The 14,835-nt window shown below is 44.9% G+C and overlaps 1 protein-coding gene across 2 annotated transcripts; it reads right to left on the bottom strand.

Annotated features, from left to right (window-relative positions):
• Positions 1-8,453: 8,453 nt before the first annotated feature.
• LOC117578430 (nuclear pore membrane glycoprotein 210-like) lies at positions 8,454-14,491 on the bottom strand. 2 transcript variants are annotated; one of them, XM_034263892.1, is made up of 8 exons: positions 14,323-14,491; positions 13,892-14,023; positions 13,608-13,807; positions 13,206-13,463; positions 12,377-12,502; positions 12,022-12,125; positions 9,981-9,983; positions 8,454-8,765 (listed from the first exon to the last, which is right to left on the bottom strand). In XM_034263892.1, the coding sequence occupies exons 1-5, from the start codon at positions 14,423-14,425 to the stop codon at positions 12,377-12,379; spliced, it is 819 nt and encodes a 272-aa protein (XP_034119783.1). In that variant the 5' UTR covers positions 14,426-14,491; the 3' UTR covers positions 8,454-8,765; positions 9,981-9,983; positions 12,022-12,125. The 2 variants fall into 2 exon arrangements, with proteins under 2 accessions (XP_034119783.1, XP_034119784.1); XM_034263893.1 differs by lacking the exon at positions 9,981-9,983.
• Positions 14,492-14,835: the final 344 nt, after the last annotated feature.

Here is a 14,835-nt window from a genome sequence, read left to right as displayed (position 1 = left end):
TAATGTTAACACATGAGTGAAGTCAAGTTGAAGCATCTTAATCAACTTAGAGGACACAGGACACAGGGCCAGGCCGAGCCACGTCAACTCGAACTCTCTGGAATCCTCTCAAGATCCCGAAAGTGAGATTCGGTGCCGGTTCGGTCACAGGCCTCAACCGGGCCTCAACGAACCTCACGGTTCAATACGCTCGGACACGATTAAGTTATTTATAATTTATGGGAGTGGAAACCAAATTTCCATTTCACTGCCAAACAAATTGTGTTAAAATGATGGAAAGATGCGACAGGAAAACCCATAAGAACCAGGCCCCGCTTAAGCTGTAAATCAACTGATTGAAAGTGGTTCTGGTACTGGTCCTACTGGGATGGTGAAACTCCATCACACACACACAAAAGAGTTCGATTCATTCGATTGCTGACCCCATTGCCTGTTTCAGAGAAGCTTTGCAACTAATTAATACGGCCACAAAAAGTAAAACGAGAGTGAAGAGTGAGAGGAAGAGAGAGAGAGAGAGACTCGGAATTGCAGTCAAGTACTTCGCCCATTTCTCAAGTGGCTAGCGGGGGGTCGTGGCGCACTTGAAATGCGCAAATGTAAAATTAATGGCATACTTCACTTGATGCTTTTCTAATTAGAAATGCATATAACAAAAATCGGAGCACGCTTTTGAGAGTAGGAGCGGGATACACGGCAGAAAGAAAATGCTTAAAAATTTGTTCTCGAGTACTCCGATGCCACTTTACAGACACAGTGTGATGGTGAGAGCAAGAGAAAGTGGAAGAGCGGCAGAGTAATTGGAGTGCCTTTGCACGTGCCCGACAGCCGTTGGTCCTGAAGATCTCAGCGTTGGGGTAGCGAAAGGTTACCCGAAATGCAACCCGTTGAATGGTGATTTCTGCTTTAAAGACGAGCACACTTCACTCTTCATCTTTTATTTAATCTCTTAGTTTAGGATTTTTAACACATAAATGCTTCTTAACGATCTGATAAGTGTTAAAAGAGAAAATACACATTGTACTCTAGCTATGTTACACTTCAACTTAACGACAGTCGCAACGGAAATCGCCAAAAAGTGCCACCAATCTTCGAGTATTGTTCTTAACATATAGGGAGCTCGACATTTTATTTGAAGTTTGAGCAAGGCTTATATACATTACATCAAAATAATATAAATAAGGGGGGGAGTCGCAGATAGATCGCAGATAGTTCCTATCAAACTTCAAGGCAATATCTTTTTTCATCCGTTTTAAGTTCAAGTTAGTTTAAGCGAGGCGAATTGCCGGATCTGTTTGCGGAGCTGAGCCGCGTACTGCCGTAAACATACGAGTTCATTGAGTTGTCCAAACGGTCCCTTCGACTGATGTCAGAATAATTCCGGCGAATAGATGGCGAGTCTGAAAAAATATCAAAAGCATGTCATAGCTCATGGCATCAATCATTATTTGGAATTTAATCAATCCACAACTTACTGTCAAATGAATTAGGACTTGCAGTGGGACTGTTTTTGGATTTCTGCACCTGGAAAACTGTTAGAAAAAATGGGGTTTAAAACATAGGAAGCAAAATCAAAATTCCCGGGAATTCGGGTTTCCCTGACACATTTATCCTAGGGAGCAGCATCGATACCCGCATTTGTGCCGACCTAAGCAACACCCAAGCATGTAATTAGTCCTTGTAGCCTGATAGTTACTTGGGTATGGGAGGAGACGGCATTGGGCATTTTTGCCAGCACTGGGCGAAACAACAAATAATTTAGCTATTAGTGTGAAACAACAAATAATTTAGCTATTAAAATTAGTGTGAAAATTACGTGCAGGGCAGCCACTGGTCGCGGTACGCGAGTGGGTCGACTTACTGACCTCGCAAACCCCTCATTATGGGGGAGTGAGGGCTGGGAGAAATCCTGAGTAATTAGACTAATTTCGTAATTAAGGTAATTCGAGAGTGCGCAATGCAGGGTCCCTCCGTTGAGGAGAAAGCTGACAAAAAGCAACCGACCCCCGAGCGCAAAGGCTTCCAGAGGAAAACCTTTGAACTGTAGAATATTATATCTAGATTAGATAGATTTCTGGACAGAGTGCAGTCTCCGACCGGCAGCCTTTGGGGTCGCTATTGAGTGCTTTGCGTTTAAATGAGCTGCCTGTGATGATTAGCACGCTTTCAGTGGATGCATCAGCAGGCAGCGCCTTTCTGTGGGTCGCTCTGCAGTTTCATCACGATGGGCGCGACCAGAAAAAATTGCTTGAAAATCAAAGTTCAAGTCATAAATAAGAAATTCTGTAAATGCTGCCAACGCTGCTGATGATGATGATAGTGCAAAGACGGCGCCTTTTATCGCTCGGGTTGCCATCGCTGGAGCTGCCCGAAACTTTTTGGTATTCATGCACGAAATGACTAAAAACTTGAAACTAATAGAGAAGTGTAGCCAAAGTTGTGCGTGGCTGCTGCTGCCTGGCTGTCCGCCCGTCCACCCGCCCGCATGCCTGGCTGCATGGCCTCCGTCCCCAGCTGGAGCTACTTCTCCTCCAGATGCTCCTCCTCCTGCCGCTGCCGCTGCTGCTGCTAGCCCGGGGGCTGTGCGCACTCAAAATTATTAATTAAACTTACCCTCAGAGTTGACTTGCGTGACGCCCTGCGATTGAAAGCAAGCCATGTACACTGCAATGGAGACAGAGAGAAAAGATAGAGAGTGAGTAAGAGAATAGCTCCGTAAAAAAAATAAATAAAAGTTTTGGCGATATATACGCGCAGCGTCATTCTATGGACCCCCATGCATGGGAGATGCAATTAATCAAGGATGTAGTCTGCTTTTGCTTTTGCTGTTGCCTGCTACTTGGCCGGGGTTGTTTACGCACCCTCTGACAGGGTGTGGGTGGGAGGACTGTCCTGTCCCAAGTCAAACAGAACCGAAACTTCTTATCAGTTTTGGGAGTTTGGCAAGCGAACAAGGTAAGCGCCAAGCCAAGCTGGTTAGCCATGACTCTTTTTATTTGGTTTTTTGTTGTCTTGTGTTGTGTTTTGTTGTGTTTCTCACTTTTTTATTAGGTGTAAAGTGTTTTCGAAGCGATAACACAAAACTATCAGAACCCGCCCACTGCACCACCACACCCCGCGGGGCTGGGCCAGAAGTACATACATTGAAAAATGGCAAAAGAGCGAGTCCTAAAAGGGAAAACTTTGCCACAACTTTCGGACCCCAGACTCAGCTCGATTGCCGTACTGTCTGCTGCTGCTGCTGCGCGTGTAAAAATGCAGGAAAATGGCCAAGGTTTAACCAAGCGATGTCCCAAACGCAGGACACAGGTTGCGTCAGCACTGAAAAGGTCTGCATCAAAGGATAGCCCTCAAAGATACCACGCTCTATCTGGCCCTCAGCTCCAACTCAAGATATTCTTCCTTTTCCGTTTCCTCCAGCGAGGGGCTGATTAAAAATGCATGGAATTCGCGATTAACTGCAAACAACCGCAACAACAGCAGCAGCGGCATCAGCACCAAAAGCAACAGCAACAGAAACAGACACAGAAACTTCAGACTCCAAGTTCAGTCTCAGTCCAGTGTTTCCTATGATTTATGATGTTGCGGCTCTAACAGAGCCAAGCCAGCCCGGGCCGAATTTAGTTTTAAGCATAATTTACTCGGTCAATAGAACTAACAATATTATTTAGTTATAGTCACCCCAACTCGAGATGATTACAATCACAGTCGTGGTGAGGAGGAATCCAATATTCTCTACCAGACAATAAACCAGAGGTCCGCGCACTTCTGGCTCAGCATTGTGCTGCCCTCAATGGGTACCTGTAATGACAAACAAGCAAACGGAATTATAAGCAGACATAATGCTAATCCTTGACCGCACAGTGCAATCCACTACTAATCATCTTTAAATTCTGTATCAGAAGTAAGCTGCAGGCGATGCGGGCAGCAGCATCTGCAGGATACTTTTGCTGCTCTCCGAATGACCCAACAAGCGTTCTATCGACTTATGGGCCAAAATTTATTGGCAGTTCAGTGTCCCCCAGCGTTGGATGCCACAATAGCCAGGACACAGCCCCAAAGCTTACGATTCTGCCTTTGTTTATAGGCAAAACGGTTGCAGATACCGTTTATAGGTCGAGAAGAGCAGAAATTATGTAATTTCGGCAAAGCTTGAGCAAGACAGACGTCATTCCGCTGCCATTGCTTTTGCTGTTGCAGTTGCTCTTGCTGCTCCTGCTGCTTCTTCTGCCTTTTGTTCGGCCAGTTGCAATGACCATTCTCGGGGTGCATAAGCGAAACTTATTTATTCGATTCCGCTGTCTTCCCCCGAAAAGACCATTTGTATTTCCCTTCGAGGCGCCACCAAAGGAGGGGAAAACAAGTTTCCGCAACAACAAATTGATACGCGGCTGGCTATCAACGTGTTTGCACTATCTAATGGCATCAGGTAGCGAATGAGAAATGGTCATGGCAAGGTAGTGGCAACGAAGTATTTACATTTGTGCTTTTCTCTGCTGCAACTGCTACCACGACCGTTGCCAGTTGCAAGAGAGACAGAGCGGACACGAAAATGTACCAAATTGAAAACACGCAGCACAGACAAAACACAACAGAATGCTTTGAATTGTATAGTCCAGTCCCCGACTAGCGGATACTCGCTGAGGAGAAGACCCATGGACCCTTTATAGATTTTGATAGCTGTGCTACAGAATTTTTAGTTTTATTTTTCTTTAAGCTATGACGACATTCCGCTTCTAGGGTCTGACGTCATGTCCCCGTCCCTTCCGCTCTGACTGTTACATCTATTCGCGAAAAGAATATGCCCAAAATAACCAAGGAACAGGCATACATACCCAAGCGAAGACCAAGCATTTTTTTCTCTTGGTGAAATATTACCAAATCGTTATCCTGTTGTCTGGTATCTTTGGCACAACACTTTACAGGAACGAACTATGTATTCGTTAACTCTCTCTCCCAGTCTATTGTTTTGCAATAAAAGATTCTGATTCAACAGCGCTGGAGTCAGGGCTGGAGTTTTAACATATAGTACCTCAATGAACTGCTCCGTTACCGGGGAATCGATTAGTATGTAAGAGTCAAGGATGTCCACAGAAAAGTGTTTGCTGTTCGCTGGTTTGACCTAGCCATGGATTAAATTCATTTATTTTATTAATTTAAATTTAGATTATCGATTAAACATGAGTGTGAGCGCAGAAAGGATATATGCATATTTGTTTATTATGGTTTCCTATTCAACATGTTTCCTTTCCCCAATTTCCACGCTAAAAGCTTCCAAGGAAATACAATAAGCACTCATTAGCATCCAACACAAAGAAGAGTGGGCTGGACGACCTCTGATAACAACTGTGGGAGAGGGGGGATTGCATTGTAGTGAAATGAATTTTGATATCTGAATGTGCTGCAAAATCATTTAATTAAAAATAAAATCTCAAATAAATGTCACCCACAAAGAACACACTTTTGTGTGCATTTGGTTGAAACTTGAAATATAAATTGCATGTTGAACACGGATTCGGTTTCAGGCAAACACAGGTCCTCTATGACCGGGGGACAGTCGGACAGGGGGACCATTGGCGGACCATCTCAAAATTGTTACTTTGCCACCTGCTAGGCAAAAGAACAGACAAGTATCTTTTTCAATTGATAATATTTGCCCAACACTCTCAACTCTCTCAACGAAAGGCTGCTGGCAGGCAGCACTACAATTTCAGCCTTGAATAAACATTTAAATCAAATTTCATTTGCAAAAAGTAAGCTCATCAACAAGTATCTGCGCTTCTTGCAGCATTTTGTGGCATCAAATCAAGAGAGAAAGTAAATACATGGCTACACTAACTGAACTTTAATCTATTTTCACACAAACAAACGCATCTGTTTGTACATTTCTGCTACATTTGAATTAATAATATCTGAAATTAATTATTCAGTCTGCAGAACATTCAGTGGGGCAGTAGTGGCTCGACTTTGCAATTCCCTGACCTTCGAAAAAGCTCATAAATCATGGGATTATTTTTAAAATCTATTGTTACTTTGAAGTAATTGCCAATTGGTAAAAGTTTTTTTGTGTTAATTAACTCTTTAAATGCAAAACTTTAATTAAGGGAGAAACAATTTCTAGGACGTGTGACATGGAAGACGTTTACCAACTTCATATTGGGAGAATCAATGTCCTTCAATGATTGAGAACTCGATGAGTTGAGAACTGGATGATTGTAAATGGCAAACTTGCACTTTTACATTTGCTATTCATTATGCTCATTCCAATATGCCCTTGAGTCCCCAACAATGCATAGGTAGGAAAAGGCAAAAAAAAAAAGTGAAATAAGTTATTACGGCAACGGATGTGAATCGAGAACAACTGCTGACATCCGAACAAGCCCCACATATCCACACATGCACTGGCCACATTTATATTATATTAATGCATAATAATAAGTACTTGAAAAAAATATCAACATTGTTAATAAACGGAAGTGTCGGCACATCGACAGCCAGAGCAACTACGGAACTCGCGAAAAAGCTCCTTATTAGTCCATCGATAATACACGAAAGGGAATATTGAATAATTAATTTTAAATTATGCAGACCAATGTATTTTTTATGAAACCCATCGACGCATCTGAGTGCGTGAGTGAGTGCATGCCGGGCGTGGGGGAGTGCGGTCACACACAGTCGTCTGTTTGAGAATGCGAATTTTAATAAAATGTGCCGAGAGCACTGAAATTGACAGCCACATAATTTGTCTTCTGCGGTCTGTCTCCTGTGCGGGTGTGCCGAAGCTGATGACGCTGCCTGTTCGGTGCATCAACTTTAAAAATAATTAATTAATAATAATCAAGACCAAACCATTTCAAGCAGTGTTATCAGCGATCAGCGCTGTCGTGGCGGAGGAGAGAACAGCAGGATTAGTGAACGGACGGACGGATGGACGGACCACTTGCGAGTTGCATGCCCCCGATTCTCAGATGAGTACTGCACCAATAAAATGCTCAATTGCACCAGAGACAAACAGAGGGACAAAACACAGGCAGCTCAAACAATGCAGAGCACCCACCACCACCCGAATGCCCGAACGGACAATGGCCATTGCATCTCGATGACAGCTGCTAAGCGCCCATCCACTCCCAGTGGCCACTCCAGAACAAACATTCAAGTTGCAGTTGATGCTCTTTGAGTGGCGAACTGAGCATTCAAGTGCCAATCACCACCACCAGCCAGCCCCTCTTCACCCCTCAGCCAGATCACTAGGCTACATTCAAGTCACAAATTTCCCAGAGTCAGCTGCATTAATGTTGATGTTGCTGTTGCTCGGGCTTGTCCGAAAATGCAAATTATCTTGAATATCTCAAATGGCCACTTTACTGTAATTAGAGTTGCTGCAAATGCAGCTAATATTTTACTGAATGCCAGGGCAAATAAAGCCTCAAGCTAGCCGGAAACGGAAGTCAAGCAAAATGCTGTCATTTTGCATTTTTCAGACAAGGGCGAGACGACTCGACTCTGCTCTGCACTGTCTTTCAAGGGTGGAGAAGGGTGGCTTTATGTGGCCTGGATGCCTGCTGCCTGTGGCTGCGCCTGCCTTGCATTGTCATTGCATTGCTGCCCCTCCTTCTTGTGCCAGTGTCTTGTCTCTTGCCGCTGTGGCTGCACCATCTACAACTTGCGGCGATTCTTGCGGCCCAACAACAGTGGCAACAATGGATGGTTGCCCAGCTGCCTGGCTGCATGGCCGCCAAGGACAGACAGTTCATGAGCAGGAACTTTTAAATTCATGGAACAGTATTCGGCTGGTCTGTCCCTTCGCTCCGTTGAATTCGAAGAGCACGCTCAGCGCTTGTCTTACATAATATTGTACTTTGAAGAAGCCGCCAGTGCCACTGGCGATGGCAGTGGCTGGAAACATCACTGGAGTACATTGTAAAGCAATTTCCTGTATTTTATTACCGTACAGAGTGCGAGAGCGAGTGCGAGTGGGAGACTCTTTCGGTCTCCTCCTACTTGAACTTATGATTGTCTCGCAAATAAGAGCAAAGTGCGTCATCTCAGAACAGCCCGAAGCATGTAGGGCGGGCATTGCTTCCTTTCATCCCACTCACCTGCAGCTTGTGCAGTGCCTTGTCCAGCCCACTAATATGCAGCTCCTGTGGCTTCAAATCGGTCACCTGCACCGATTCGGGCTTCACTTTAATGCCCGGCACCAATTTCAGTGACATGGTATCCAAAACGCCGCTGGGCATCGCCGCCTGTGCACAGCAGAGTGAGGGTTAGAACTGAGGGTTTGGAAATAGTTTGAGTAAATTGCTGTGTTGCCAAAAACAATAAGAACGAGCACTCACCTGCAGCTCTAAAAGGACATCGTTGGTCTTGACGACGGCAAGCAGCTCGACGAAGCTAGAGAGCAGCTCTAACCGACAGCTGCACTGACCGCTGCAGGCATCAAACATGGGCTGTGCCTTGTAGAGCTTCAGTAGCTGCCGGCCGAGAGCGTTCTTGGCCACCAAGCGACATGGAATGAGAGAGCGTTAGCAGGAGTTACTTTGAGGAGAGTGTGCATACCTGTCTGCATACCAGGTTCCTGCGATTCTAGGAACAGCAGCTGAACAGCGGAGGCGCTGGATAGAGGAGTTGTATATTTGCAGCAGGCACCTCCTCGCGCACCTCCAGATCGTACGTGAAGAAACCCCCTCGGTTGGCCTTATCGCCGCTGGTGATAGAAATCTTTTCACCCAGCTTGTGGCGATGGTTCAGCACGCGGGCACGCAATGCTTAAACAAAACACAAATTATGACAAAAATTAATGTTTTATTCTATCAAGTATGCTCCAAAGAGCAGTGCACGTTGCACGTTGCACATTGCAACGAGGCATAAATAATATTTAGGACTATAACTAGAAAGGCGCAGTGGCACGTGTCAGTAAGGACTCAAATGCCAAAACAAAAGGAGCCAATTTAAATTAATTTTTTACCGGAATAACACATTTCTACATGACACATAGCTTTGGGGCGGGGCGGCATTATGGACATACATTTGTGTGTATGCTCCAGCCTGATTATTATTCATTGTTTGATTGAAGTCAACTTTAAACAACAGCCTGACAACAGATGGCTAATTGTTTGGGGATTTACCCACTCAGGACACCCGCCTCCTTCCTCATGCCACACAAGAAGGGGGCTTTGATTTTGCACTTTTGTTCTCCTTTCCGCACCAACGACACAGCAACGACAACAGCAACAGAAACAACGACAACAAAAACAACTTAAACTAAAACTAATCTGCAGATGTGGAGGACATTGGCTGTATAAATTGCTTGGGGATCTCGTGTCGCTTCCCTGAACAAAGGCGAAATAGTCAATTGAAAATTGAAAAGGAAATAAATAATCGCTTTCCAATAAGGCTCATAAAACGAGAGGCATTAAAGGGGCACACGGCAAGCAGCAGGCGACATTCAGCGTCGAACTTAAATGGTTCAGCGACTGAGATGTACGGAGAAAAGCCTTCCTTAAGTAAAACACATGCTCCTACATTCGACTCTCCTTCTCTGAACTCCATTCGGGCACTCGTAGGGTGAACATATCTTGCAAATATTGCATTTTTAATTATTGTAATCGATATCATGTGTAGTTAAACTGTAATGAAATAATCCATATCATTCTTTAGTTTAAAGTGTGAAATTGTTAAAGATGTGGAATGTGGATCCTGATGCCCATACCGACAAGAGAACACAAACCGACTAAAAAGCTCCTCCTGTCCTGTCTGTTCCCTACAAACCAAACATACATAGTAGTACAATACGAGCACAATACATCCTTGCCAGCTACGAGTACCGGGTAGCTTCAAGTAACTGAACAAACAATGCTTAAATGGGAGGAACCTGATCCGATTTCAACTTCAGCAAACTTTTTATTTCGCCCCGAAGCAAAGTTTGGGTGTTCCCCGTCAACAAGTTAATGATTTAAGGCGAGGAAAGGAGAGGCGAGCACTGCCTCAGTGGAACCCCAAAGATGATGAAATTGTAATGATTCAATTTTTCAAAGCACTTCTGTACAAATGCGACAGCGTGGAATATCCCAGCTTAGACTTTTGGCAACAGTTCAGAATCAGATTTCAATACTGAATATAAGGCACGGATTCACTGTGCATCCGTCGCGGCTTGCTTTCGTATGTTTTCAGCGGAAGAAACGCCACTCGTTATATTATTTAGTTATTTTTCAGGCTCGTTTATAGCTGAAACTTTGTATGAGAAGTACATACATGTGAGGTAGGGAACTAGTACAGGAAGATACATCAAGGAATTTTTATTGGAAGAAAGTTTCAGACGTATTCACCTGGTAAGTTATTCTTCTTTATCTTTATGCTTGAGTGCAAGCTCCAGTTAAGAATAATAGTATTGAAAACAGTAACACAAGCCACACACCAAAATCACATCTCGGCATGCTTAAATTTGGTTGTCTGTTGGTTTTGTGTCTGTTAAATGTCTCCATTTTGTTTGTGGTTGGTTTGGGTGTTCGTCTGTTTGCCAATTCGCCAGCCTTTTGCCACCTTTTCTTTTTATACCCGGTACTCGAAGAGTAACTAGGGTATATTGAATTTTTGCGAATAACGGTTGTATTTAACGCACAGAAGGAAACGTTTCCGACCCCATAGAGTATATATATACTTGATCAGCGTCAATAGCCATTATTATGGCCACAATAAAGAAATTAATTTGCAGTGGCTAAACCCACCCCATCCCGCTGCTTATATTTGTTTTTTTGCACATTCTGTCATTCACACTCAGCTTTGCGCAGTGCCGTGGCTCTATGGGAGGGAGGCGAGCTAAAGGAGCCTGTTGGGGTAAGTAGTGTTGTTGATGTAGATGACAGATGAAGAAAAAATGTAAACAAAAAACCGCTAAGGTACAGATGTAGTACTGAGTACCGGGTATAAAAGTTGTGATGCGTAAGAAGCGTCTCACACGTCCCTTCTCGTTTATTTCTTGCTACGTGAAAAGTGTGAAAAATTGTATTTTCCTTTGCGCTTCTCCATTTGTTTGTTCCGTGGGTAAAAGTTGTCTTCCATGAATAATGTATTATGCTTAGCTGGCTTGCGTAGGGAATTTTGTCAAGGGGTTTACCCGTATTCCGGCAATGGCTCAACAAGAATTGTGAGCGTTTGTGGTAAGACTGCAGTAGCATTGCCACTGCCACTGGCCTAAGGACAACTGTGTGATGAGGATATCCCCAGCAAGCAAAGGAAAGAAAAAGGAATCTCGCACTAAACGCAAAGGAAATATTTCCCAGGGGATTCTTTCTCTGCCACTGTACTCGCATTAAAAATCTGTCCATGGGGGCGTAGGAACGTGATTCCTTTCTATCGTTCGAAACAAATTCCTCCTTCGACACAATATTCCCAACAATGAACTTGCACAAATATCCGTCAAAGATTTCCATTACGCTAACAATTCAGGTTTTTCAATTTTCGCACACTATTATATTTCAAGCGATCCACTGAAAGTGCGCACTTCGGCGAACCCAAATGGAATTGCAAATTCGTCGCATGCCATGGGAAAACTATGGAAATGTCAACGCGATTGCCAAGTAATTAATGCAAATTATTGCCAGAGAGTGATAATGGCCGGGTTTGGGAATCTAGCTTTCTCTATCTCCCTCCCTCTCTCTCTGTCTCTCTCTGGCTGTTATTCGGGGCTTAGTTGTTCCTAAACCAGACGAAAATAGGCCTAATTGGGTTATCAACAAATCGAACTTGAAATATAGGCCAATTTACAGGATTTGTGCGCGTGCAGCACTGTGCAAACAACGCTCTAAAATCCACAGCCGGCCAGTAAGGGCATGCATAAATTTGAAGCAATGAAAACTATATTCCAAACCACGAATTATCCGGCCATCAAATAAACATTCAAGTGACCATTTAAGATAGTTATCCCCAGTTATAATCATAATCATAATCGTAATCGTAATCATATTCAAAGTCAGAAAAGAGACATTCCAAACTGGGGGAAAAAGGGGAGTACAAACTACTCACCTGTGTGCTTATTAATCGTCACAATCTGCTCATTGGAGCTGCTCCAAATCGATGACAACGTTAGCGGTGAATCGAAGCAAATGATGTCGCCCACAGAGAATGGTCTGTGGATCCGATGGTTGGATGGTTGGTTTAAGGTTTAAGGTTAGTCAAAGGCGAAGGTTGACGCGGTGCATGTGATGTGCATGCGGTTGCAGCAGTCGAGAATTTGTGGGTTTTGCATGCAGTTGGGGAGACACAAGAAACCGGATTGAATTATGAGAAACGTTTAGCATTACTAAATAGATGTTCTGTCCTGTTGTCTGCACATCCTGTGGCGACATCTGCTGCACAATTAACTGCACAGCCAACTCACCTAGCTGGGGTAGATGTTCTTCGACTCAACCACGGACAGCTGGATATAGTCATCAGCATACTTAACGCCCGTTGTGTCCTTTAAACTGATGGAAATCATGTTGTTTGTCTCCCGTTGTAGCTGCACCTGTGTGTAAAGTGGGGAGAGTCGAGTGTGTATTCAATATTAATAATGTGTTTCACTCAAGACTGCCATTTGAATTTAATGCGAATGCGAATGCGAGTTGGAACAGGAATTTCCCTGGACAGGGAATATGCCTCCAGAGTGCTGCTTGTGGTCTTTCTGCTATGTGGTCACTCGCAACTTTTAAAAGCACCAAAAATCCGCCTGCCTCAGCCCGACCAGCGTTGGGCAGCATCATGTGCTGCATTTTTACGTGGAAACGTGCCATGCGGCCGGATTTTGAGATTTTTAGCGCACCTTCGTACACCTCGTACTCATCCGCAGGTGGCAAGGCAGCGGCCCTGTCTGTGTCTCTGTCTCTGACTCGAGCTCTGCGTTTATACAGTGCATTAAAATGCAGAGGATTTTTTGCCGCCAGAGCGTGGTGGGACACAGAAATAGAAATTGAAATAACTTGCCCCGAAAAACTTCAAGTTGAAATTTACATATAAACCACAAAAGTAAAGTCTTTCTCTTGGTCTATGGCTCTGCCTCCTCGGCCACGCTTGATCTCTCCACCAGGAGCCAGCAAATATGACAAGCGAAAAGTTTTCTGTGTTTTGTTTGGCATAAAACTTGCAGGAACCCACCCGTAACCGATTTATGTAAGTTCTATAAATGAACAGCATCTGCTGGACCCTTCCAGGACACTGAAATGGAAACTCACCGCAATTGTCAGATTATTGTCGATCTGAGCATGAACCACATCCTTCGTGGCCAGATCGTAGCGCAGCCCATTGGCGTCCTCTACGTTGTGCGAGAACTCGTTGCCCAGATTGTCCTGCAGCAGGAACAGAAAGTTCATGCCACGCGGGAGTTTGTGCTCGAGCTTCTTGAATTTCATGTGGGGCAACAGCGACACCAGGATGTACTGCACGTTTTTCACCTCAATGGCGATGGGCAGATTTTGGTCCACGGTTTCGGCCTGAACGCAACACAGGAAATGCAATTTAGCAATTTAGGAATTTCGAATTAAGCCGATTTTGGTTTTTGGGACACCAAATCACACACACATGAGTGGCAAGGGTACACAAGCAGCACACACACTCACTCACACACGAACACTTACAATTATCAGATCCCGGCCGAGGGTTTCCTTTGTGTGGACAATGCCATCTGGCGTCACGCTAACAATGCCGCTGCTCTGCTCATCCAGCTTATAGACCGCATCGACCATGTTGGACTTCAGCTGATGCGTGCTGCGGGGCGCCGCCAGAATTGAGTCCATTTTGATGGGCTTGGGTCCGAGCAGCTCCAGTGTTTTGAAAACTGCGATAACATTTTCAATTTGCGGTGCCATTGTCAGAAAGAGAAATGGAGAGGCAGTAGAGCTTCAGCCGAATGGGAACTTACCAATTAGCTCCACGCTGGTGGCGGGCAGCTTTGTGCCATCTGCCAGACTCACAGACGCTATGATTGTGACCTGGCCGGGATTCAATGCCCGCACACGAGCCGAGATTAGGTAGCCACTCTGGTACTCAATTCCTGTGGAAGAAACGACATTTAAGTGTTAAAATGTGGGACCAACAAATAGAGTCCAAAGATCAGACGACACACAAATTTGTGGTCAGTATCTGTTCCTGCACTGGAGCTCAACCGTGCAGGCTCATTCTACGTGCACTGGGTGGACATTGGGCTGAAATATTCTGGCCGCAATGACGTATCGGGGTACGCTAAATGTAAACGTAAATCGAAACTTATACATATTGAGTCTTATTGCGACACACAACCCACCCACTGCGATAACACACATTGAATATCTCGACAACATCCGGCTGACTCACTTTCCATGCGATCCGCAAGTTCTCCAGCGTTCCCAGCACCATGGACGAGAAGTCCGGGTGGCCCGGCGCGCAACCTCGATGGTGTCCTGCGATACGACTTCATCCCTGCCAGTGATGGGGTTCTTGAGCAGGCACTTTCCGATGATTTGGGTAGGTCCTAGTCGATGGGCCGTGACAGAGCTGATGGCTAAGTGAAAAATACGTGAGAAGATTTGGTGAATACGTGTCCGTAAAGGACCCTTCGATTGCTACCTACTCGAGTTGGTATTGGGCTGTGGACCGCCCTGGCAGTAGATCTGGATGCTGCTGCCCACCACGAGGCGGATCTGGGAAAAGACCTGGACAAGGACCCCTTGCCGGCCTGGAAGACTATCTTGGTCTTCCCGACATTGTTGCGGGTGATGCTGTACTGATGCGCTGCTCATCCAGACGCACGCCCATACGGCCGGATCAAAGACCACATCGGAAAGGTCGTAGACAGCCTGCTTGTTGGGATTTACGGCCAGTACATTG

This window comes from Drosophila guanche, unplaced genomic scaffold, assembly GCF_900245975.1.
Source record: "Drosophila guanche unplaced genomic scaffold, DGUA_6, whole genome shotgun sequence".
In the NCBI taxonomy this organism is placed as follows: Eukaryota; Metazoa; Arthropoda; class Insecta; order Diptera; family Drosophilidae; genus Drosophila; species Drosophila guanche.
The sequence above is the reverse complement of the archived record's forward strand: the minus strand, read 5'-3'. Positions and strand labels throughout refer to the sequence as shown.